General features: G+C 39.1%; 1 protein-coding gene across 1 annotated transcript in view; it reads left to right on the top strand.

Moving 5' to 3' along the window:
- Window positions 1-24,983, top strand: part of LOC110222916 (uncharacterized) — a 195,358-nt gene that overhangs the window by 118,860 nt on the left and 51,515 nt on the right. Inside the window, 5 exon segments of the mRNA XM_078155582.1 lie at window positions 14,293-14,446; window positions 15,022-15,117; window positions 17,427-17,522; window positions 21,577-21,809; window positions 24,663-24,801. Coding sequence (XP_078011708.1) covers window positions 14,293-14,446; window positions 15,022-15,117; window positions 17,427-17,522; window positions 21,577-21,809; window positions 24,663-24,801 — 718 coding nt within the window.

Here is a 24,983-nt window from a genome sequence, read left to right as displayed (position 1 = left end):
CAGATTCTACAGTCTAGCTCTGAAGCATTTCCTGATATTTCTCCTTTTCCTTTGGCCCCACTGAAATCCCATCTATCACCTTTTAGGTAAGGCCAGACCTACATTTATCCACATAGCTAGTGCTAAATTTTATAGTAGTGAATGTTGTGTTAACTATTCAATGATTTTTAAAAATTGTCTCATCTCAGGTTGCAGTCTTCTTCCCAGCTTGGAGTGCTAGACCTGGAGTCAGAAAGATGTGTCCAAGGCTTCTTACTAACTGTTTCACTTAGCTGTGTGACCTTAGGCAAGTCACTGAATTTCTCTGGGTCTCCATTTCCTTGTCTAAAAAAATGAAGGAGTCGGACTCAATGGTCTTTAAGGTCCCCTCCCACTCTAACTCTATGATCCTATGATTCTTAATTCTATAGTGCTGGGCTGATAGATTGTGAACCTTGCAAGCAGAGGCTGAGTCTTATTCATCCATGTGTCTTCTAACTCTTAGCACAATGTTACTCACAGAGCAGCTGCTTAATAAATACATGTGGAATTGAATTTTAATTGGCATTGGCTCTTTCCTACTCATCCTTTTGGGTCTATAGCATTTTTCAAAAGACTTATTACTCCTGGGCTTCAATTCAATTCACTTAACAAATGTTTATTAAATAACTGCTATGTGCAGATTCGGGGTGGGGGACCTGTGGCCTCGAGGCTAAATGTGGCTCTCTAGCTCCTCAGGTCTGGCCCTCTGACTGAATCCAAACTTCACAGAACAGATCCTTTTAGTTTAAATGTTTAAATGACTTATACAGGGTCACTAGTAAATGCCTTGGATTGTGTCCATTAATCCACGACTGGCCCCAGTGAGGGGATTAGGGATTTCAGGAGCTGTGAAAGACTCTGGGCTCCCCAAATATCTATCTGAGTAAATCTACCATGAGTCCAAAATTTCTACCATTCAAGTCATTCATTTTGGTTAAAGCCCCCTTTCAAAATGGAAATGTATTTAAAGGGAACTTCAGGTTTTTTCTAGTATACCCCTTTTATTCTATGGTTAGTGGAAAATGAGTGAAGCAATCAATGTGATTTACCCAAGATCACTCAGAGAATTAAGTGGCAACTAGCTTGGCTAACTCCAAATCCTGTGCTCTCTCCAGTGTACTCTACTTACTATTATTTTGAAAAACAGAGAACAAAGGCCCTCTGTGTGCAGAACACAGGACTGATAAGTTTTGATAAAGGAGTGGAAGTTAGTAAAGGCGAGAAGCATGCATTCTATTCTAGGAAAGGTAGACCAAAGGAAATGGTATGGCATGAAGGCAGGAAGGTAGGTGACTATGAGACAGCAGGAATGTGCTGGGCCCCTGGAGGAAGGGGAAGAAGGGGACCCTAAAGGGTTGGCAGGAATGGGAGCAGGAGGACAAACTTCCTTGTTTCATCATCTTAATCAGCCACCGGCCTTGCCCACAAGAAAAACTCAGAAGAAAAAAATAAAGAACCAGGAAAAATAAATCACCCTTAAAGATTCCAGATCTCATCTGACTGCAAACATAGGCATTTGCCTCACCATGGTCTTCTGTATAACCTAACAGAGCTCTCTAGGTTAAGAAAGAGAAACAATCAAAAGCACTCTGCAATCTCCAAATGCAATCCATCGTGACCTCTTATGATCTATTTGTGGACCCAAATTATTTTTCATGTTGTATCTTTCAAAGACACATAAGGATGTGCTAGAACCAGATCAAAGTGGATTTGGAGAGCTGACTATTAAATTTTCAGTGTGAGCATTTAAATCTCAGGAACTGGTAAACGCTACAAGTTAGGGCCTGATTTATCACTTTTTTGATCATCTAGACTTAAGAAAGTGATGGAGAAGATGTAGGTAATGCAGATTAAATTTAAAATTGTGTTCTACATACATTTTTTGTTGGGAAGAACTAGTTTGTTAAACATTTATCAGCAGACTACTGCTTATATGCTTATGTATGTGTGTATATATATATGTATATATATATATATACATATATATATATATATATATATATATATATATATGTATATATATATATATATATATATATATATACATATATATATATATATATATATATATATATATATATATAAAACATACAAAAGCTCAACTTCTAATTTTAATATAATTAGATTAATGAAAACCTCAAGCCAGGTATCCATAGACATCATGGCACTCTGTGCTGTAGTGTGTATGTCTATGCTCTCTGTCTAGTTGAATGGTTGATAGGAAGTTTTATCCACATTTTCCAGTCTGACTAGCATGGATGATTTCCTTCATATTGCTCTGGATTTCATATAGGAAGCTTTTCAGTATTTCAAGGTTCAATATAATTAGGACAACATCATCTGTGCATAGAACATTTGCATTATATCACCATCACCTTCTTTTGCTTGGACTCTGTGTAGACCAAGAACAGCTTAGGTGAACCTTATGTCCCCCCCCCTTGATGTCAATAATCAGCCAGTGAAGGAACAAAGTTATCTCCATATTTGTTTCTATTGCAATATATAGATATAGATATAGATATAGATATCTTGTCTAATTTAGTAACTCTACCACGAGTCCCAAATTTCTACCATCCAAGTCACTCATCTTGGTTAAACCCCCTTTTAAAATGGAATGTATTTAACTGGAAAAGATAACCCACCAAATCATTAGAACCCTTTTATAGATAGATAGATAGATAGATAGATAGATAGATAGATAGATATAGATATCTATCTATCTATCTATCTATCTGTGTGTGTGTGTGCATGTGTGTGTATATGTGTGTGTATGTATATATACGTATACATATATATAAATATATATGAGAACAGCTCCTTGTTTAAAAAGAGCCTTTAGTAGATTCCTAGTTTTGCCAAATCAAGTGGTGCTTGCGATTTATTCCATTCTTTTGCCATCTTCCCCTCTTCTGAGATATCTCAAGAATCAGTCTCTGAGGCCTTTGTTATTGTGTCGCATCTGACTCTATGTATCTTTGAGGTCCAGGTGCTCGTTTACATTTCTTCTTAAGTACCAACTACGCTTCCTTACAAAGTATATTAGCTACAGAGATGGTAGGGTCCCAATAACAGTGGTTCCACTAATCATGACTGGTAAAAACAGATCACAGTATAGATTCCTGCACCATTAATTCATTCCAAGGCTATCATTCTCCTGGTTTCATCCAAAATTGCTCTCAGGATAATCAGGCTTTTCCTGAACCTCATGCTAAGCTCTCTGCAGACTAATTGTTTTTTTTTAACCTAACCATTATTCACGTTTTGTCAGGCTATCTTGCTTTTATTTTTCCTACCATCTTATTCCATGATGTTTTGTACACGGGCTTATAATCTAACCTGGTATTGGTGCTTGTTTGCCATGTGTCTCTGACGAGATGAAGGCTTTGCTAGAGGAAGCAGTTGCTTGGCTTCCTCACTGAGGTGGCTGTTTTGTAACTTCACTAAGAAATTCTGACAGAATTATTTTTTTTAACTTTTGCCTCTTTCCCACATTTTAGAGTTGACAGATTGTTTAAACAGGTTGGGTTTGAGCTCTTAAGACTGTATCCAGTGTCTGCTTCTCATCTTTGTCCTTTCTGCTAATTCAGTATGCACATTGACCTTTGCTCTAGCCAGTCAATAATCTGACTACACACAAACAACTGATCCTGAAATGGCAGCTATGCTTGTCATCAGTGATTTCCTGTCTAAGAGTCAGTTTCCTCTTTTTTCTCTCATATTGTTAAGTTCTCACCATGTCCAGCACCTTCTGACTCCCTTCTTGAAGAAATCTTCCATGGTGTACAGAGGTGAAGCTTCTGAGTAGTTTATGAGTTCTGGATCTCTTTCCTTTTTTTCATCCTTAATTTCATGTTTTCAAGATCATTTTTGCCATTTTACTGTGTATCTACTTTCACATTGCAATCACTGAATGTCGGGTTATGTATTGACTTAGTTTAGACAACCTCTTCAAAATATCTCAGATGATTTATTTACTAAATCCTCTGCAGTGGATGTTGGCATGTAAGCTGCGTTTATCTTCATGTTTTTTTGGGCTTGCTTATGAACATCATAATCAAGCAGAATCATGTATCATAATCAACAAGTGTGTATTAGGCATCTATTATGTGCCAGTTACTGTAGTAGGTGTTGAATATACAAAGATTAAAACTTAAACAGCCACTGTCCTCAGAGGAATTTATATTTATTTTTTTATAAATTATTATCACTATTTAATTTATTATTTATATTGTTTTTATTATACCTTGAAGAATTGTGAGCATTTCAAGGCAAGATGACCAAGTTTTGTTTTTTCCCATCAGGCTTCAAGGAGCAGAGCAAACCATAACTCAGGCAGTGCTCAGCCGTCCTGTGGTTGGCCTTTACACTCCCTGCTAGTCTCTGCCCTTTTCTGAACAGATTCTGAACAGATTCTACAGAATTGCTATCACCTCTGCCACTTTTCAATATTTTCAAGTTAGTATTGTTCATAATCTCCCACCGTCCTCCTGAATAGGATTCTATAAACAAGTTTGTATTCTAAACCTGTTTTGCCCTTGACTGGCACATCTTTCTGCTTGGCACAAAAATGAAATAACTGGCCATGCATGGTAGTTTGGGGGCTGTTTTGGCCAGATTTCCTGAGATGATGTTTTTATGTTGATTAAGCTTATGCAAAAAATGGTAAAAATTAAGCTCAATAAATATCTTTTCCTTCCCGTTTCTCATTTGGGTGATTTGTGGTCTTGTTTGAAAAGGTCAGATTGAAGGCATGGCTATTGGTTATTATATTATAGTGTTTTCCACTCATGTTTGTCTTTTCTTCAAACTTGTTGATCTTGGTCCTTGTTCTAATTAGTTGATGGTCTGAGTGCACAGAGACAGCTAATTCTAAAATTATTTCCTCATAATCAGGCATTTTTTTTTCTGTTAAAATTTTTTTGGTAATGCTTAGTGCTTGTCATGTCACCTTCTGGCTCTGTTTAAGAAGAATATATCCATGGCTACCTCTCGGCAGAGAGGCAGTGGACTAGGTGTGCGGAATGAAACGTAAATTTTCAGACGTAGACAACCTGTTGTTTTACTTGACTATATTTTTATGTTGTCAGTGTGGCCTAGTGGATAGAGAGCTGGCCTTGGAGCCCAGAAGACCTGGGTCCAAGTCTCACTTCTGACACATACTGGCTTTGTGATCCTAGATAAGTCATGTAACCCTTTGGCGCCCCATGCAACTATTCACAAATTACAAAGAAGGTACCAATCTACATTGGTAGGATTTCCTCACTGGGAGCTCCCTATGCCCATCATATCACAGGTCTGGGAAAACAAAACAAAACAAAACAACACCTTATTTGTTACAAGAGAAGACTTCTATTTTATTGGAGAGGAGTTAATAGGTAGTGATAGAAATGAAAGAGAAAGAAAAGAGCATCAATAAACTTTAAAAATACACAGGCAAAAATGAAGAGTACAGAAAGGGATGTGAAGACAGCAGTTTTGTTACTACTGTGTTAAATTTAATATGGGACAGGAATTGGACCTATAATTTCAGAAGTATAGGGAATTCCCAGGTAAGGAAATACCAGTTAGCATCTTCAGCTGAGAGAGCTGTCTAGCACACTGAGAGGCTCAGTGTCTTGCCCAGAGCCATTCATACAGTCTACATCAGAGGCAGGCTTTGAACTCAGGTCTTCATAGCTGCAAAGCTCATTTTATATCTACTAAACTAAATACTTAAGAGGGAAAAAAAATTTTAAATGTGCAACAGGAAGTTCATGGTTTCTTACATAGACCTTGTTTATTCATATTTGTATGCTGATGTGCTCATTGTTGATTAAATTGATAATAAAAGCAAATATATGTGTGTATATGAGTATATGTATACATATAAACACAGGAATATATATATATATATGTATATATATATATATATTCATAATATATACTCATGAGACTGACAGCTCTGACTGGCCTTTTTAATTTCTTAACCTCATACGTGTTTTCCAACTTTTCACAAACCTCCCTGTTACCCATCTTTGCAACGGATATGTTGTCTTGGTTTGGAGGATCTTATCGAGTCCTTCATAGAATTTTTCTACCTATTCTCCCTCTGCTGCATATATAAGCACGTGAACTGCAGCTGATCTTTGCCGTGCTCCCTTTGCTTCTGCTCATCACGAGCACTGAAAGATAAAATGACCAAATGTCCCATGAAATGATGTTCCTTGTTGCCTTTGGGCACCCACATAATGAAACCAACTTTGCCAACTCTTGTTTATCTCCCCAAGGAAAACTACTTAACTACAACTTCCTTTTATCTAGCAGTTTCATTCATTGCCAGAATGTTCATACAGATGTAGCTCAGTTCTTCCTATGCTATATCAATTCACTGATCATTGTACACAGATCTTACCTTTAGAGTAATAGCAACTGAGTTAATATTTATAGATTGTCTGAAAACTGTGATTCTTAGCATTCTCTGCCCCCCCTTTCCACTTTTCAACTACTATCACTGAAGGCAGGAGCTGAACAGGACTGTTTTTTTTTCTTTGTTTCATGGATTGCTATGGGTTTGGCCATGGCCAAAAATTCATCATCTCCTGGTAATAAGCCCCTTGGTAACTTAGTTTGTTTGGTCCTTGGACAGCAGACTTGATCTGTCTCTGGGATTAAACTCAAAGCTGTTTCAACAGGTAGAAGCTGTTAGATCTCATGCCCTGTGGTCATGGCCTTCTAGAAATCCACACTGTGGTGAAGCATTGGAGGACCTTGTGGAATTAAATTGTTTAGTACTTTCAAAAGCCCAACTTCAAATTCTAATAGAATAAGATAAAATAAATAAAAATAAAATTACATAAAAATCACAAACTAGGCATGCATAGAAATTGTGATACTTTTGTGTCTTATGTCTGTGCTCTGTATGTGTGTATGTGTCTTTCTGTCTTAGTTATGTGGGCGATGTGAAGTTTTTATCCACTTTTCCCAGTCTAACAAGGCTGATCTTTTTCACATTGCTTTGGATTTTGCTTAGGAAGCTTTGGAGTGTATCAGGGTTCAATATAATTAGGACAATGATAAAATGAGGATGATAATGATAATACCTGTAAGTGCCTATTTTACAGGGTTATTTTAAGGCTTCAATGAGGTACTCTATGTAAAACATTTTGCAAACTTTCAAGCACTAAATAAAATAACATTTATTATAATTATTTTGTTATTTATCTATATATCTATATCTATATATGTCTCTCTCTCTCTCTCTACATATATATATATAATCTAGGACAACCAGGTGGCACAGCGATGGAGCACTGAGCGTGGAGTCAGGAGCACCTGAGATCAAATCAGAACTCAGACACTTGACGTCTGAAGCTGGACAAGTCACTTAACCTCCTTTTGCCTCAGTTTCCTCATCTGTAAAATATAGATAATAATAGCACCTACCTCCCAAAGTTGTGAGGATCAAATGAGAAAATAATTGTCAAGTGCTTAGCACAACACTTGGCACATAGTAAGTACTATATAACTACTAGCCATTATTATTATTATCTAGCTTTGATTTTGTGGTTTGTACATGACATGAATAGCATTCAGGATTCAGACTTGGGATTTAATTTGAATTTTCCTCAGAGGTATTCTGAGCTCAACAGACCAAAGGTGTATATGAAGACTATGTTGGCATAGGGAAATCGTCAGGACACGTGTTTTCAGTGGCTTGTTCATGACCTTAAGACTTACACCTAAACGTACCAGGACAGGGAGAATATGTCATGGTACAGGATAAGTCCAAGGTGAAGAAAACCAATGATGTGAAAACAAAAGGTGAGAAGAAATAGATAAGAAGTGGGGGATAATGACTGGAAAAGTGAGTAGAAATGAAGCTGAAGGAAGAAACCAAGGAGAGGGGTCTTCCCATAAAACATAATCTATCAGAAGATGTCTTTTGTATATCCTTAAGTTTTTCACTGAGATTCCAAGTCCATCACTACCCAATATGCTATGTTGTTAGGTGTGTTTATAGATCAGTTGTAACTAGAAAGTGTTGATGGTTTGATGTCAACCTGGAGAGATTTTTCCAAGTCTATTTTTTTGGCCCTACAGAAGAGAATTGTGCCATGAACAGAAGTTTAGACTGCATGACATTGGGAGTCTCTCCCAAATATGAGATTCTATGATTATGCTGAATCAGGCATAGTTTCCTGTTTTATAAAAAGTACTCTGAGCACTTTATTGGCAGAACTTTCCTTTAGCAGTACAGTTAATCCAGGGCTTCCAAGTGGATATCAAATCAACAAGTATCAATTAATGTGTCTAGAACTATATCAGAAACAGTAAGAAATACAAGGAAAGTATCAAACAAACACAATTTCCCACTCTTGCAGTCTGGTTGGGAAAAAAAGATTTATGCACAATTGAGAGAACCATAGAAATCGTAAAATCTTAGAGTTGAAGGAGACCTGAAATGTCATTTAGTTAAAATTTCCATTCAAATATCAGCAAGTGTGGTTCAGGATTCTCATCCACTGGTTCTTTTATTAGCCTAAGGAAGTATCATTAGCCAGGTCTTCCTGATTCCAAGTCCATCACTACCCACTATATCATGTTTTTAGGTAGATGTGTAGATGAACCATCACTAAAGAGTGCTGACAGTTTGGTGTCAACCTGGAGAGATGTCTCCAGGGGCATACTCTAAGCCTATCTATTTAGCTCTGTAGAAGAATGGGATCTTGCACTTGATGGAAGGTTAGATTGGATGACATTTGCGTTCTCAAATGAGAGTTCACCTGAGCCCATTTTGATCCATCAGGCTCAGTTGCTGAACCACATTTATTGATCTTTGAAAAACCATGGAAAATAGGAGGGGTGCTACAGTACTAGAAACAGAAAAATGTGGTCCTGATTTTCAAAAAAGGGAACTGAGGGTAGATTCTTCAAACTATACACCTGTCATCTTGAATTTGATGCCTGGAAAAATTCTTGAGTATAGTATCAAAAGGAGAGCGCATAAGCATTTACACAGGGAAACAGATTACTACACATCCCCCTAGTTTAAGCAAGACAGGTCAAACCAGAACAACCTTTCCTTCCTACTAGTGTTACTAGATGGATACAGCAAGGGAAGCCACAAATAGCATATATCTAGATTTCAGCAAGACATTTAATAAAGTCCCTCTTGCTATCCTTCATCAATTCATAAGCATTTCTTAAGTGCCAATTATTGTGAACAAGATGAAGAGCTATGGGTTAGACAATAGTGCAATTAGGTGATTTCAAAATTGAACGATTGAATCCAAAGAAAATTGGCATTTATTGATCAATGTCAACTTGAAAGGAGGTCATTTGTGGAGTATAATATTATTTCCTACATACGAATCTAATGGTACACCATAAGAAGAATGGTCTCATCAGTGGCAGAGAAGAGTGGCAAGTTGTTTTCCTAATTGGGGACAACACATGAAAGGGAGCTGAGAAGAATTGGTGGGGAGGGGAGTGGGAAGAAGGTATCTGTGCAGGGGTATGGTGGAGAAGTCCTAAGAGTCAGAAGCATAGCCAAGGAGGGGAATGAAGCATGGCCAACCCACACCTGTCCCCCAAATGGAGGCCCTGGAAGGAACTCAGCACTGGGAGAAGGAGGCCAGGATGGTGGTGTTCTAAGGTGAGAAAACTCCAGGTGTGGAGGGAAGTTTCAGTGTGAGGAGGCATCCGAGGAGGTATAGTGGCAAAATCTGGAGAATAAGAAGCCTGTCTAGGAAGCGAATGAAGCATGGCTAACCTGGGCCCAGCCCCAAAATGGAGGCCCCTGAAGAAACCCAGAGGGTTATTGAACAGGTTATCTCTCTTGTTATTTCAAGAAATTTTGAATGATTTACGTGTATAAATGAGTGGCATCTTCACTAAGTTGAATGTCTTGCCAAGTTTTCTTTAAACTGGTTTTACCTTTCACTACTTCTCTCTGCTTTATGAGATAAAACTGTTCATAACTGTCCATCATCCTTCTTTGTAAGATTTTACAAACAAGTTTATTTTCTAACCTGGTATTGCTTTTGCTAGCCATCTTTCGTTTACTGACTAAAGTGTCTTCTGAGGTCTTTTGATCTTCATGTTTTGGCAATTAATTTGCATACGTTAAATTTTGTATAAATTATTAAAATTGGTGTCAGTGTCATTTCTGGTGTCCAGTTCCAATTTTTGATTATATAATTAATTCCTTAGAATGTCTGCTGTACTGCAAAGAAATCAAAGAAAGAGGAAAAGGATCTATAAATACAAAAATAGCAGTTCATTTTGTAGTAACCCCAAATTGGAAACTAATTGGGAGCTCATCTGTTGGGGAATGAATGAACAAATTATGGCATGTGAATATAATGCATTAGGATATTCTTGTACATTAAGAAATGATGAAATAGTTTCAGAGAACACTAAAAAGACCTCTGTGAACTGATGGAGGGTGAGCAGAACTAGGAGAGGCATTTATACAATGACATTATAGGGAAAAAACAACTTTGAAAGACTTCAGAACTTTGATCAATGAAATAATAAACCATGAGTCTAGAGATCTAAAGAGATACCTACCACTTATATCTTGACACAGAGGTGATGGATGTAAACTGCACAATGAGACATATTTTTAGATATGACTAATGTGGGAATTTGTTTTGCTGACTATGCCTATTCATTATCATGGTTTTCCTTTCTAAAAAAATTTTCAGTGGGGTGGAGTGGCAGTGAGGAGAGATAATAAGTGCTTATAAAATAAATATTTTTAGAAGAATGTACAATTCTTGAGGGCAGATAAAATTTCCCTTTTGTCTTTGTATTTCCACTGCTTAGCACAGTACCCCACACATAGTAAGCACTGCCTAAATGCTGAATGATTGATTGTTTGAATAGTTCATGGTTGAATTGTTTCACTTTTATAATTTTTCTTGATTTTTAAAGTATTTTCTTTATTGTTATTATCATTGTTATTCTTTCTTTTTGTTTTTTATGAATTCTGGTCTTAGCTCTTTGGTCACCCAGGTAGATTTAAACTCAGGACATCTGATTTCAAACCAAGCACTTTCAACTACAATACATTCCATGTGTAAGACTTCTGTTTCATCCAGTAATTCATTTTTTAAAAAATTTATTAACTGTCTCCTTTATGGAAGAAATTGTGCCAGGCACTAGAGGAAATATGGAGAGAACTATATGACACAAAACATCATCAGGATACTTATAAGCTGAGAAGAGGGAGAGGCATATATAACAGATGTGGAAAAGAAGGGTTGTATAATGGAAAGAGCTCTGGGTTTGAAGTCAGGAGTTCTGAGTTCAAACCTTGTCTCAGACTCTTAACTACATGTTTAACCCTGAACAAACCACCTACCTTCTTGGGACCTCAGTTTTGTCATCTGCAAAATGACAGACTTAGATTGGATGAATATATGACTATTAGAGATAATAGCTTCATCTGTAAAAAAGAGAATTCTTAAACTACCCTTACACACCTTGTAAGGGTTCCTCTGAGGAAAGCACTTTAAAATCCTTAAGGCACTGTACAAATTCTTCCTCTGACACGTAGTAGCTGTGTCATAATGAGAACCTCAAGCACATCTCTATGACTGTGTTATAGATGGAATCTACACAGATAAAGGGAGTTTGCACACCAAGGAAATCAGAAATGTTTGATGTATTAACAAAATAATAACAAATGAATATGATATGAGAACAAAGCAATGGGATATAGTAGAGAACTTGGAACCTGGGAGACATTCAAATCCTACCTTTGATACTTACTAGCTGTGTGACCTTGGACAAATTACTTAAACTTTCCGAGCCTGTTTCCTCATCTATAAATAAAGAGGTTGGACTATATGACCTCTGAGGTCCCTTTCAGTTCTAAATCTATGCTCCTAAGTTAAAAGAATGGGGTGTCAAAATGCCAAGAGAACATGACGAGAGAGAAATCACTTTGACCTTGAAGAGTCAGGGAAGGCTTCATAGAGGAGGTGGCGCCTGAGTTGGGCCTTGAAGGAAGCAAGAGAATACAGGAGATGGAGATGAGCCTGTAGATCAGCCTATTCTAGGCTTTGGGAACAGTATGAACAAAGGCAGAGAAGTGGGTCATAAACCTCAATGAGGTCACTATGGCAGAACTAGGCAGCTGGTTTTTATTGTTACTTATATTACTTGGATCATCTATTGGTGATTGGACCCAAATACTCTCTGGGTGCCTTCAGCCCTGACTCTTTACTGTGTTATAGAATAGTAAATAATAGGATAGAGAATAGAGCCTGGACCTGTAATTTCATTGATTATAGGGAACTCCCAGATGAGGAAACTCCCTCTACCTATGCAAGTCAGAACTGTTTCTCCACCTTATAATCTTAAGAGTTTGCCTAGAAGAAACTTAAGTGGAATGGCCAGGGTCACACAATCAATATCTGTGAGAAGCATGAGGTTAATCCGGACTTTCCAGGTTCAAAGGTCAGATCTTTATCTATTATACCACAGTGCCTCTCTTGGGAAATAATACATCTAAGTGTGTGTCCAATCAAGAACTCAAAGACTCATTAGTAGACTGCCTGAGTTAGCCCTACAAATTATCTAGCCACCTCCTCCATACCTGCAACAGAAAATCCTCTCTTCAGAATTCCCATTCAACCCCCAGCTTGAAGCCCCGAGCAATAATAGCAGTGAAAAGGACCTCAGAGAGGGTTTTTTTTTCCTATTGATTCAGTCAGTTAGCAAGCATTTATTTATTAAGTACTTACTATCTGCCAGAGAATGTGCTAAGCACTGGAGATACAAAGATAAAAAACATGGTCCCTGACCTCAGGAAGCCTTCGTTCTAATAGAGGAGACAACATGCAACAAAAATTGTACATACAAGATATGTACAATGAAAATGGAAGATAGTCTTAGAAGAATAAGAAGAAGACTGAGAGACTAGGGAAGCAGGGAGGAAGGGGTAGGGGGACTGGGAAAGGTCTCCTAGAAGGAAGCCAGGGAAACCAGGAGGTAGAGATGAGGAGGAATTACATTCCAGGTATGAGAAGCAGCCAAAGAAAAGGCAGAGTTGGAAAATGGATTGTTGTATGACTGGAACCACAAGATGGCCAGTGTTGTTGGAGAGGAGTCAAGTGTCAGAAGACTGGAAAAGTAGGAAAGGGTCAGGTTCTGAAGGGCTGTAAAAGCAAATACGATTTTATATATGTTCCTAGAGATAAAAGGGCATTGGAGTTTATTGAATAGGGGATGACATGGTCATGCACTTTATCAAGATCACTATGGTAGCTGAATGGAGAATGGTTGGGGTGGGGAGAGATAGGGCAGGGAGACCCAAAGGCTATTGCAACAGACCAGGCTAAATGAGGTGAAGTGATGGGGCACCGAAGTGGTAGCTATGTGAGTGGAGAGAAGGGGGTATGTATGAGAGATGTTGAGAAGGTAAAAAGGACAAGACTTGGCAACAGATTGGATATGGAAGATGAAAGAGTGGTGAGCTGAGGATGAAACAAGAGGGCGAGCTCAGGTGACTGGGAGGATGATGGTGCCCTCAACAGTGATAGAGAAACTTAGGAGAGGGGAGATTTTGAGAGGGAAGATAAAGAGTTCTGTTTTGGATATTTTGAGTTTGAGATGCCCGTGAGATATCCAGTTTGAGAGGTTAAAAGCCAATTGGTAATTTGAGACTGGAGCTCAAGAGAGAAACTAGGACTTGATAAATAGATCTGGGAATCAGAGAAATGATAATTGAACCTTTGGGAGCTGATGAGATCACCAAGTAAGACAACAGAGAAGAAAAGAAGGCCCATGGAAGAAGCTTGTTAGACACTTGCAGTTAATGCATGTGCCCTAGAGGAAGATTTAGCAAAGGGGAATGAGAAGGAATCATCAAGTGGGCAAAAGAGCCAGGAAAGAGCAGTATTTCAAAAACCTAGAGAGGAGAACCCGGGGCAAGAAAAGTGATCAACCTGTCAAAGGCTATAGAGAGGTCAAGAAGAATGAGGATTGAGAAAAGGCCTTTAGATTTGTCAATTAATAGATTATTGGTAAATTTGGACCGAATATTTCCAGTTGAATAAGATTGGAAACCAGATTGCAAAGGGTTTTAAAAGTGAGAGAGAGGAGAGAAACTATAGGCACCAATTGTAGATGGCCTAAAGGGGCTTAGCCTAAAAAGGAGAAAAGAGGCATAAGTCAGTAGCTTACAGGAATTCACTTTAAAAAGTGACTTGGAAGAACTTTTGAGAACTGTGGAAAGGTAAAAGTCATTGATTTTAACAAATTATGTCCATATTTTGTTAGAGGAACATTTTTGCTTGCTGGAAACATTTCTGCCTCCCAAGCTGTCACAGATTCCTTGTTCCACGGATTACAACCAATGAGCAACAATCTTGTAAAGTCCGTGTTTGCTTTGCAACTCTGTCTTCCTCAGCCACTTGATCCACAGAGCCACCAGGTGAGTGAAGCAGGCACACTTATAAAGGACATTTACCACTCTTTAGAGAAAGTGGAGCCTAAAGTGACAATATTGTCACTTTTTAAAAAAAATTTGAATTTTCTTTCTTTATGTAGGAAACCTTCAAAGTTCTTATCTAGTTTTCAATATGGTAAGATTCTCTCTCTTCCCACCTCCTACCTCTCTTCTCTTCCTCCCTCCTTTCCCTCTTTTCTCCCCCTCTCTCTTCCCTGTCTTCCCCCCTCTTTCCTCCTTCCTCCCCTCTCCCTTTCTTTGTCCCTCTCTTTTTCCCTTTCTCTTCTCCCTTTTCATTACCCTTTCTCCCTCCTCCTTCCCCCTGTCTTACTCCTTTCCTTCCCCTCTTTCCTCCTTTCCCTCCCCCTCTCTTCCCTCTATCTTTTTCCCTTTTGTCTCTCTCCCCTTTCTCCACTCCTATCTTTGCTAAAGGCTCCACAAAATAATTAGATTTCCTAACATATATTTATCAGTGTACAGTACAAACACATATTCATGTACACAGTATAAGTTTATTGTAACAGAACTATGTCATTAAGTTTTTAATTTGGTTCCTTTAGGCATTCATGCTGTTTCCTTGGAGGGCATTCCTAGCAGTTGGAGGCCCATTTCCAATTATCCTCAGCAGCCCAGACCCCCTAGAATACAATATGCAGGTAAGTCATGGTGACAACTCCAAGATTATCATTGGAGCATCCCAAACAAGTCTGCTGGTCGAGTAGGTCCAGTCCTGTGTCCCTGATGGAGTGTGAGTCATCCACAAGTCACATGTTTGATGACAAAGCTTTAGTCTACATAAAACAAAGTGAGTCATGTTTGCTCAACACAGATGGGAACCTCACTCCCATTGGTATCTATTTGTCTTGCTTCAGACTTAGCTGGGCTTTCTCTAACAGGCAGCCTTAGAACTCAGATAGCCTTGGAACTAGGGTGTCACTTGACAGAGAAACCAGGCAAGCAGCTATTGGAGTGGAGTTTTTTTTTTAAAGTTCTTTAAAAGCACTCAAGGCTAGAAATTGTCCTTCTGTGAAAATTTAAGGTTTTTTTTTCTCTGTAAGTATTTTGTTTGTTTGTTTGTTTGTTTGAACTCCTACTGTAGATAGGAACTTATTGAGAAAATTCTACTCTCAGGGTCCAGGAAGGAGTTTTCAAGCAGCTTTACCTGTCTACCAGTATTCTCATGTCTTATTTTTTCTTTGTTCCCGTTCTGTTACGCTTTGCACACTGTATAGCAAAATTGTGATTTATGTGCTTGCATTTCTCAGACACCGTGATCCAGTTCTGTCTGTCCAGGAGAGGAGGCAGGGGTGGCCGTAGTAGTAGTACCTGCAAAGGGCCCATGTCCCCTGGCATAGTTTTCAGGTTAAAAGTAAAAAGAGACTTGAAATGCAGTTGCTTAGGGAGAAGTGCAAAATAGATAGGACCATAGAATTATAGATTTAGATCTAGAAAGGATCTTTGAGGCCATTGAGTCCATCCATCCCCCTTATTGTATAGGTGAGAAAACTGAGGCCCAGAGGTGTTAAGATCCTGACTTGACCAAGCCACACAGCCAGGAAGTATCTGATAAGGAGCCTTCTTGACTTCCAGCCCACTGCTCCATGCACTATGCCATCCTGCCTCTCACAAAACTTCAGAGAGGACGAGAGGATGCTAAAATCTACAGGAGGCTCCTGAACAGTGAGAAAGGCTTCACCAAGAGCCTCTTGTTTTAGTCTATCTCTTGGGTCATGAACTGGCCACAATTGGGCGTCTCATGCTTTTTATAGGAACAGCGTTTTTTATATTGTTAGAACAACCAAAGCATTGTTCAGTGTGTCAGAAGACTCAGGCTCTGGCCTGCGATCAGGACATTAAGATGGGCACTCCTCCAAGGCAACCCAACTAAGAGATTACATAATGTGTAAAAAATATAAATATGACCCAAAACCTCCCCAAACCTGACATCTCTTGACACAAGCAACACAGTGCAAACCCACCGTACTGTCTGTAATTAGAGTATCAGCTGCATAAGGAGAGGTTCCTACTACATGTAGCATTATGTAGCATTTTAAAAAATAATATGTAAAATTTTTGTTTCTAATTACATGAAACATTTTCAGCATTTGTTTGTTAAAATTTTGAGTTCCAAATTCTCTTTCTCCCTCCCTTCCCCACCCCCTCCCTAAGAGCAAGCAATATAGGTTATACATGTACAGTCATGCAAAACATACTTGCATACTAGTCATGTTTACATTTAGCATGTTGATGAGTAGGTTGGGGAACATGCTTTGACTTCAGATTTATCTGAATCTATATAATAAGTTGTATGATGGATTCTAATATGTAATAATAACAACAACAACTAACATTTACATAGGTCTTACTGTGTGCCAGACGCCGTGCTAAGCACTTTACAACTATTACCTCATCTGATTCTCACAGCAGCCCTAGAAGGTAGATGCTATTATCCCCATTTTACAGATGAAGAAACTGAGGCAAATAGGGTTACGTGACTTTCCTAGGGTCATACAGCTAGTAAGTGTCCGAGGCAGGATTTGAACTCAGCTCTTCCTGATTGCAGTCCCAGCACTCTATTCACTGTACCACCTAAGTAGCTGCCTTTATGGAGCTGGAAGGGATTTCAGAGGCCACCTAATCCAATCTCCCCATTTAACTTCTACAGAATCTGAAGCTTAGGGGCAGCTAGGTGGCGCAATGGATAAAGTACCAGCCCTGGAGTCAGGAGGACCTGAGTTCAAATGCGGTCTCAGACCAAACACTTGACACTTATTAGCTGTGTGACCCTGGGCAAGTCACTTAACCCCATTGCCTGGCAAAAAAAAAAAAGGAGAATCTGAAGCTTAGAATATGGTCATATAGGTAGTAAGTATCAGAAGTGAGACTTGAACATGGTTCCTTTGACTGAAAAAGCCAAGGATTTTTCCGCTGTACCACACTAATTCTTAGGGCTGTCTATCTTTAGTTATGCCTGTGTGGACTGAATGATCATGACCGAAAAGTGGCGCATGGGGAGCTGGTGTCTGTGCAGTTACAGATGGAGGATGTGCTCCTGACAAGATGATGGAAGATCCGCGAGGATTGCCCACTTCAGGAGAGAAAAACAAGCAGGTACTCCTGGCATGTGGTCCTGTTCTCATGTAATTGAGTCCCCCTGGGCTAATTCATGGGCTACCTGATCCACAGCTGCAACTTGGTCTCTCCCTCAGAGTCTTGTTTGTGCGTCTGAGTTAACTTTTGCTAAAAAGATCTCAGAGTCAGGGACCGATCAGCTTTCATTCTTTGGAAAAATGAACAAGGATTATGAAAGGTCAGGAGGATTCCAGTCATAGATTTAGAGCTGAAAGGGTCTTTGGAGTCCAAACCCCTCATTTCACTGAGGAGGAAGCTGAGACACACAGGGGTTACAGGACTTTGCCAGGGTCACAGAATCTCTAAGTGTCTGACATGGGATTTGAACTCAGAAGTCTTCCAGCTTCCAAGTCTTGTGCCCTATCCATTACACTGCTCATTAAAACTAAGCAAAAGGAAACGTTTAATGAAATTTTAAAAATAAAATAAAATAAATTTTACATGTAATTGGGAAATATTTAATGGAATCAATAAAAAAAAATGTAAGAACCTAAGCAAAACAGGATAGAGGGGAATTCAGCTGCTGCGGAGAGAAAGCTCCCTGGCTTAATTAATTATTCTTGCTAAGTAGATGCTAAGCCTGCTTTGTCTTTCTGCTGAAGGAGTGTAAATATTGTCAATACTCTCCAAGTTTTGGTGCCCTCAGACAAAGTGCCAGTCACTCCATTCTAGTTCTGTTTGTATCTTTCTCTTTGCCTCATATTTCCTTTTCTGCTCTTTCCCTTCGGAATATTAAGTTACAGAGTAATGCTATTATTGCCACCTCCCTCTGAGCCACCTCATTTAGTTAAATATCTTGCCTTTATGTGAGTCATTGGTGTCAGGCTATTCAGAGGGGTGTTTTTCGTGGCCCACAGGCGGTGCCTAGTAAAATCATCCACTGACAGTCCTGGGATACAGGAACTCTTCTTCTTCCGCCTCTCCCTACCACTTACAGTCAGTAATCCAGTTTAGCCCAAAGACCTCCAGACCTGAACACAAAGATGATGCTGAGGACCTCCTGAGTGTCTCTGTGGTCCCAAGGCAACAAACAAATATTGAATGCTACCTGTGTGGAGAACCCTGGGTTTGACAGAATGAGAGTGACCTGTGTTCATTTCTTGGCCAACACAATAACATCCATGAAGATTTTCTGGTAGAATGTAAGCTCCCTGAAGACAGGACTGTGCTATTAAAAAAAAATTATTTGCATGCCCATAGCCCTTACACGTAGGAAGTGCTTTATAAGCTTTTGTTGTTAAGTGTAAGGTTTGTAAGCTCCTTAAGGGCAGGGACTATACTATTTATTTACTGACTGACTGACAGAACCAGTCTCAGTGTAAATGCCAAGGCAAAGCCTCTGTCTTGCTGCTTTCCCATCTCAACAGCAAGGATTCCTTTACAACCCTCATATACCGGAATGTGCTTGAGGTTGTTGATGATTGTTACGTTCATAATTAAAAAGAAAAAAAGAAAAGAAGTATTACCTAAAACACCTAACACAAGAACGAGATGTTTTGCACAGAGCTAATAGCTATAGCATGTCCTATAACTCATTCCACCAGCATCTCTACTCTGTTTCTATAAATAGCCTCTGATATTTAATCTCCCTTATCCTTGCCCTGTCCTTGGTCTCTCTCTTCCTTTATCCTGCCTCCTACTTCTCCTGTCTTTCAAAAAAAAGTCACAGAAAGTGAACTGTTTCTGCGGGAGAGAGAGGTAACTTTCCTTAATTTGAATTTATTTCTCAGTAGTTTTTTTTTAAATTTCAAACCACAATTTACTTTAACAATTATAGTTTTTTATGTTCAGTTGTAGATTTACTATGAAGAACACAAATGCTGTCAACACCCTCCAAGATTTGGTGCCCTAGGGCAAAGGGCCAGTCACCCCACTTTAGTTCTGGCTTAGCCTCATATGTCCTCTTCTACTCTTTTTTTCCAGGGATACTGAGTAATAGAGGAGCTAGAAAGATCTTTGCATTCTAGTCCTACTCAGGCTTGCTGGTGATTCATGTTTTGGTTCATAACTACGATCCCCTATGTTTCCTGAGGGATTTAGTAATTTTGTTTTGTTTTCCTTAATGTTAGAGGCTAGACTGAAGTTCTGACCTTTTCAAAGACAGAGGTTAAAGATCAAGTAAGATAATTTAAATGTGTGTTGCATGAGAGGATCTTAGATCTAGAGAGGGAGTAGAATCCAGAGGTCATCTAATCTAACCCCAAGGTCACATAATTATTAAGCAGCAGAACCCATGTCCTCTGACTCCCAATTTAGCATTGTTTCCCCTGCAGCATGGTGCCTCTTCTCAGAGAAAAACTATGTCTCTGAAAACGTATGTTGACCTGTTTTACATGATTGCACATGTATAACTTATATCAGATTGCTTACCATCTCAGGGAGGAGGGAGGGGAGGAAGGGCTAGAATTTGGAACTCAAAACTTTAAGAAAAATAAATGTTAAAAATTGTTTTAACACCTAATTGGGTGAAAAAATAAAATATTATTAAAGCAAAAAATATATACAGCCTTTGCTCTGTAAACAAAAACAAACAAAAAACAACAACACATTTATTAACCAAATGGACCCCAGGCCAATACAATAAACTTAGAGACTGAACTCATCCTTTTTACAAGCGTCCATAAAAATGCGTATAGGATAGAAAAGATGGTTTTACTTCCCAAAATACAAATATAAACCACATCCCATTAGTATTGAACATAAAATCTGCTCATCCAGGCACCAAAGGATATTATGGTGTACATGTGAAAGCCAGCCTAAAATTCTCCTGATTTTCCTGTTCCCCCACAAGCTAGAAGTAGTCTTTCTTTTCTCTGATTCCACATTGTAATGTTTATACTTTTTAATGGAACATTTATCTCCATTATAACTATCTGTGCATTTGTGTGGTAGTACGTTGGGGGCAACATGGTGTTGAGATGACTTGAAGCTACAAGAGATGTATTCAAAACTTGTTTCTAACACTAGCTCTGTAATGTAAGAATGGACAAAAGCCTCTATGTCTCCGTGCTTCAGGTTCCTCAACTGTAAAGTAAGAACAATAATAGCTCTAGTGCTTACCTCATAGGGTTATTATACTAATATATGTAAATGTTTTGAAAACTTTAGAAAAAAACTTTTAAAAAAACCTTTGAAAAATTTTAAACCCATTACAAGTCCCCTTTGGTGGCCGCCTCTCACTCGGCTCTCACCTGTGGCTCCAAGAAGCTGTAGTATGTGCAACAGCCAAAGATGGATTAAACCAGGTTGAGAGTAACCCATGGGCCTCAAGCTAGCGGGGTAAGTCAGGGATGTCTACCCCAAGCATGTGAAGACTTTCCCCAGTGGGGTGGGCAGATGAGAACAATTAGTTCCAACGACCATGAAGGTGACTGAAGCAAGCATGGAAGACTCCAAGGTCATCCGCTGCATCCCAGGCCATCTCCAGTCATCCTCACTTTTGTCTCACAACTGGACTCTGATGACTCTGGAGGAGACAGTAAGGCTGATGACTTGGTCTAACTCTACCCCACTTAAATCCAATTTGCATGCCAGGCAAGACATCCCTTGGTCATTTCATTGATCCTCTTCAAAAAGTGAAGGACAAACAGCAAAGACAAGTCTTCACTATTACTGTTATTATGTAGTAATATTTCATTTATTTACTTATTTTAGGGCAATATATTATGCTACTTTACTATTGTGGTATAGTTAGCTAGGTGGTACAGTGGCTAGAACACTGGGCCTGTGTTCAGGAAGATCTGACTTCAACTCCATCCTCAGATATTTACTAGCTGTGTGACCCTGGGCAAATTACTTAATCTTGTCTGTCTCAATTTTCTCATCTGTAAACCTGAAATAATAATAGCACCCAACATGAAGGGTTTTTGTGAAAATCAAGAGATAAAATTTGTAATAAGCATGTGCCTAGCATATAGTAGGCACTTAATAAATGTTTATTGACTGACTCCCTTCTCCCTTCCTTTCCTATATAATAATTTCAGTCCAAAGTGAACAAAATGGCTGAATTAAATGGAAGTCAATCCTGGGGCAGCCCAAAGACCATCAGAACACTTGAGAAGCAGCGGGACCCACTGACAGCCTATGCTTTCCTGAGATCTTTTCTCATTATCTGGAAGCAGCTCAAAGTGCTAAAGGAGGGATGGGGCCAGCTCAGACTGAGGGTGGCAGACATCAACACAGTTGCTCTGTTTCAACAGTTTTTGGAGCTCTATGGGTGAGTTTTTCTGATAGAACAATATTTTGGGCTAAAATCAGTGGGATGGGGCAGATTCACAAACACTCCTCTCTTTGTGCCCCCCAGCACTCTCTTGTCTTTTGTTTCCTAGGCTAGAATTGACCTATTGTGCTGTCCAGTAATCACAGCCTCCCTCTGAGTCTGGTGGAAGTTATTATACAACTTCTCTCTACAATCAGGGCTTTATCGTGAAAACGCTGAGTTGTATAAACAGCATGTCCCCAAGGGCATCTCAAACTCAACTTTTCAGAAAAACAAATTCAGTATCTTTTTCCCCCCAAACCCAACCGTCTTCCAAGCTTCCCTATTTCTGTTGAGGGAACCACCATCTTTGTAGTTAACAAGTTTCACAGCCTTAGAATAGCCCTTAAATCTTCCACTCCCTTACATCTCCACCCTAATCCAATAAGTTGTCAAGCTTTGTTTGCAATTCCATGACATCTCTCACATCTATCCCTTTCTCTTTGCCCACACAGTCATTCTTCTAGTTAGGTTCATCACTTCTTACCTGAGCAATAGCTTCCTAATTGACCTCCATGCTTCTAGACTGGCTCCTCCCCAATTTATCCTTCATAAGCAGTCAAATTAATACTCCTAAAATACACATGTGATTGCATCAGTGTTCTGCTCACAATTCTTCATAGGCTTCTTATTCCCCCTGGAATAAAATGCAAACTTCTCATCCTGGTATTTAAAGCCCTCTACAATCTATCTCTCACCTTTTCAGACTTATTTTATGTTATTCTTCTTTGTAGACTGTTCATTCCACTCAAAATGGCCTAGTAGCTGTTCTCCAACCCCAACATTCCATCTCCTCTCTCCTAGTCTTTGGACAGATCATCCCCTATGCCTAGAATGCACTTGCTCTTCACCTGTGCCTCTTGGAACTTGTTTCCTCAAAGCTCAGATCAGGTGCCATGTCCCATTGGAAGCCTTTCTTACTTTGTTCCACCTCACCCAATTCCTTAGTGGTCCCTCCCTCCTCAAATTATCTTCTATTTACTTATTTGTATATGCATGTTGTATCCCTAAGTGAAATGTAAACTCTTTGAGGGCAGGGCTTATTTAATTTTTGTCTTTGTATCTTCAGTGCCCAGCACAACACCTTGCTCATAAGTAAGTGTTTTTAAAATGTTTGTTGACTTGAGCTGAATTGAATAGTAGGGACTTGAATAAATAATTATTGTTCAATAATGTATATGTTTCACAGTGATCTGTCCCAGGACTTTTTAGTTACTGCTTTTGAGCTGTTTAAATCATGTCCAATTCTTTGTGATCCCTTTTTGGGGTTTTCTTGGCATACTGGAGTGGTTTGCCATCTCCTTCTCCAGCTCATTTTACAGATAAGGAAACTGAGGCAAGCAAGGTTAAGTGACTTGCCCAGTGTCACACAGCTAGTAAGTGTCTGAGGCTGGATTTGAATTCATGAAGATGAATCTTAGTCTTTAGTTACGGGGGAGTCTCAATATAGATCCTTTTATACACCTGCTCATAGTAGAGAATCAGTGGACATAGAGAAGAGCTTGGAAACTTCTTATTCCCTTCCCTACTTCTTTCTTGTTGGGAATCTTCTTCATTTCCCCCCCATTCCCCTTCCCACATACATATATTTCCAGGATAGGAATGAAGATTATGTCTTCTATGCATTTTAGTCATAGTATATTCATAAGGATGGAATCAATGTTGTTCAAGACAGCAAGTCTCTTTGGGCTTGGCAGGAATCACTGAAAAGAAAGCCACACTGTGAGAACGTTATCAGTACAGTGATGAGGCAGCTAGGTGGCACAGTGGATAGAGCACTGGCCGTGGATTTGGGAGGACTTGAGTTCAAATCCGGTCTCAGACACATAATACTTACAAGCCATGTTGTGACTCTGGGCAAGTCACTTAATCCCAATTGCCTCACACAAAAAAAAATTAATAATGATAAATAAATAAATAAATAATGATGTGAGAATGTTATCTCTGTGATGATCATCCTTAAGAATCCACTCCTTGTCACTGACCCCACAAGAAAGGATATTTCTGAGTTTGGACAGGGGGTAGACAGAATATTCTACTGTGATTCTGCTTCATGTGAAGGATTAATTTCTTCTCTCCTGTTGTAAAATAGGGAGGGGAAAAAAGAAAACAAGTCTGAATTCTTCTGTGTCAATATTGTAATGAATGGCTGAAATTTCCCCTCAAGGAAAATGTCATAAAATACAGGTGTGGGGTTTTAGTGGAGAATGAAACAGTCATATGAATCTGTTGTTGGGGGTGTCTACAAGGAAGGGAGATCTCAGAGTGGGAAAAGAAAACACCTATATACATCAATGGATCTGTGATTTCATTGTGGTGAGTCCTTCCTCCAAGGATGAAATGCAATTCAACTGAGCAAGAGTTTATGAAGTACCTAATACATGTGGAATATGATTAAAGACTAGGGGTAAGGGCAGGGACAAAGTAAAAAATGAAAACAGTCCCTTCCCTCAGGGAGATTACATTCTACTAGATCAGACATGCACAACTTGGCAGTAGGTAGGGGCCAAAATTAAAATAAGCTAAACTTCTTCGGGCCACAGATAGGTTAGACTAGAGACAGACTGACGATGGTTGGCTACCACAGGTCATGTGACAAACAGTAGAATTTTGCAGTGGCAACCCTACATTTTTCATCGGCCTCCTGAAATCCTTCAGCGGCTGCAAGTGCCCACCGGCCATAGGTTGTGTTGTGCAGACCTATACTAGACACAGGTTACAATCTCTCCAAAGCTCTTGACCTGTAAAAGAAAATGATATTCAAGCAAATTTAATGAGAAAGACCAGCTTTTTGTCTCTGTCCATTTCTAGAGCTACTATTCTTTACCCTACCATGAAAACCATTGCCAGACAGATGGGTAAAGAAGACGAATTCGAAGGACTTATAATAAGTTGTCGATCTATACTTCCTCCGAAAGGAGCTTCAGAAGTTGAAATCAAAACCCGCCAGGTTATCTTTCTTTGTTTTCTAAATTGCTGATGTCTTTAGAACTTCACCATGTAGATGAATATGCTCACTTTGCACATTAAATGTTGTGTGTAAACCAAATTTCCCCAAACTGAATCATTTTAATATGTCCTCGGAGAACTGAGTCTATAGTCTATAGTTTTCATTTTGAAAAAGCAAATAAC

This window comes from Phascolarctos cinereus, unplaced genomic scaffold (genome assembly GCF_003287225.1).
Source record: "Phascolarctos cinereus isolate Bilbo 61053 unplaced genomic scaffold, phaCin_HiC Scaffold_5;HRSCAF=322, whole genome shotgun sequence".
Lineage (NCBI taxonomy): Eukaryota > Metazoa > Chordata > Mammalia > Diprotodontia > Phascolarctidae > Phascolarctos > Phascolarctos cinereus.
This window is presented reverse-complemented; position numbering and strand designations above follow the sequence as displayed.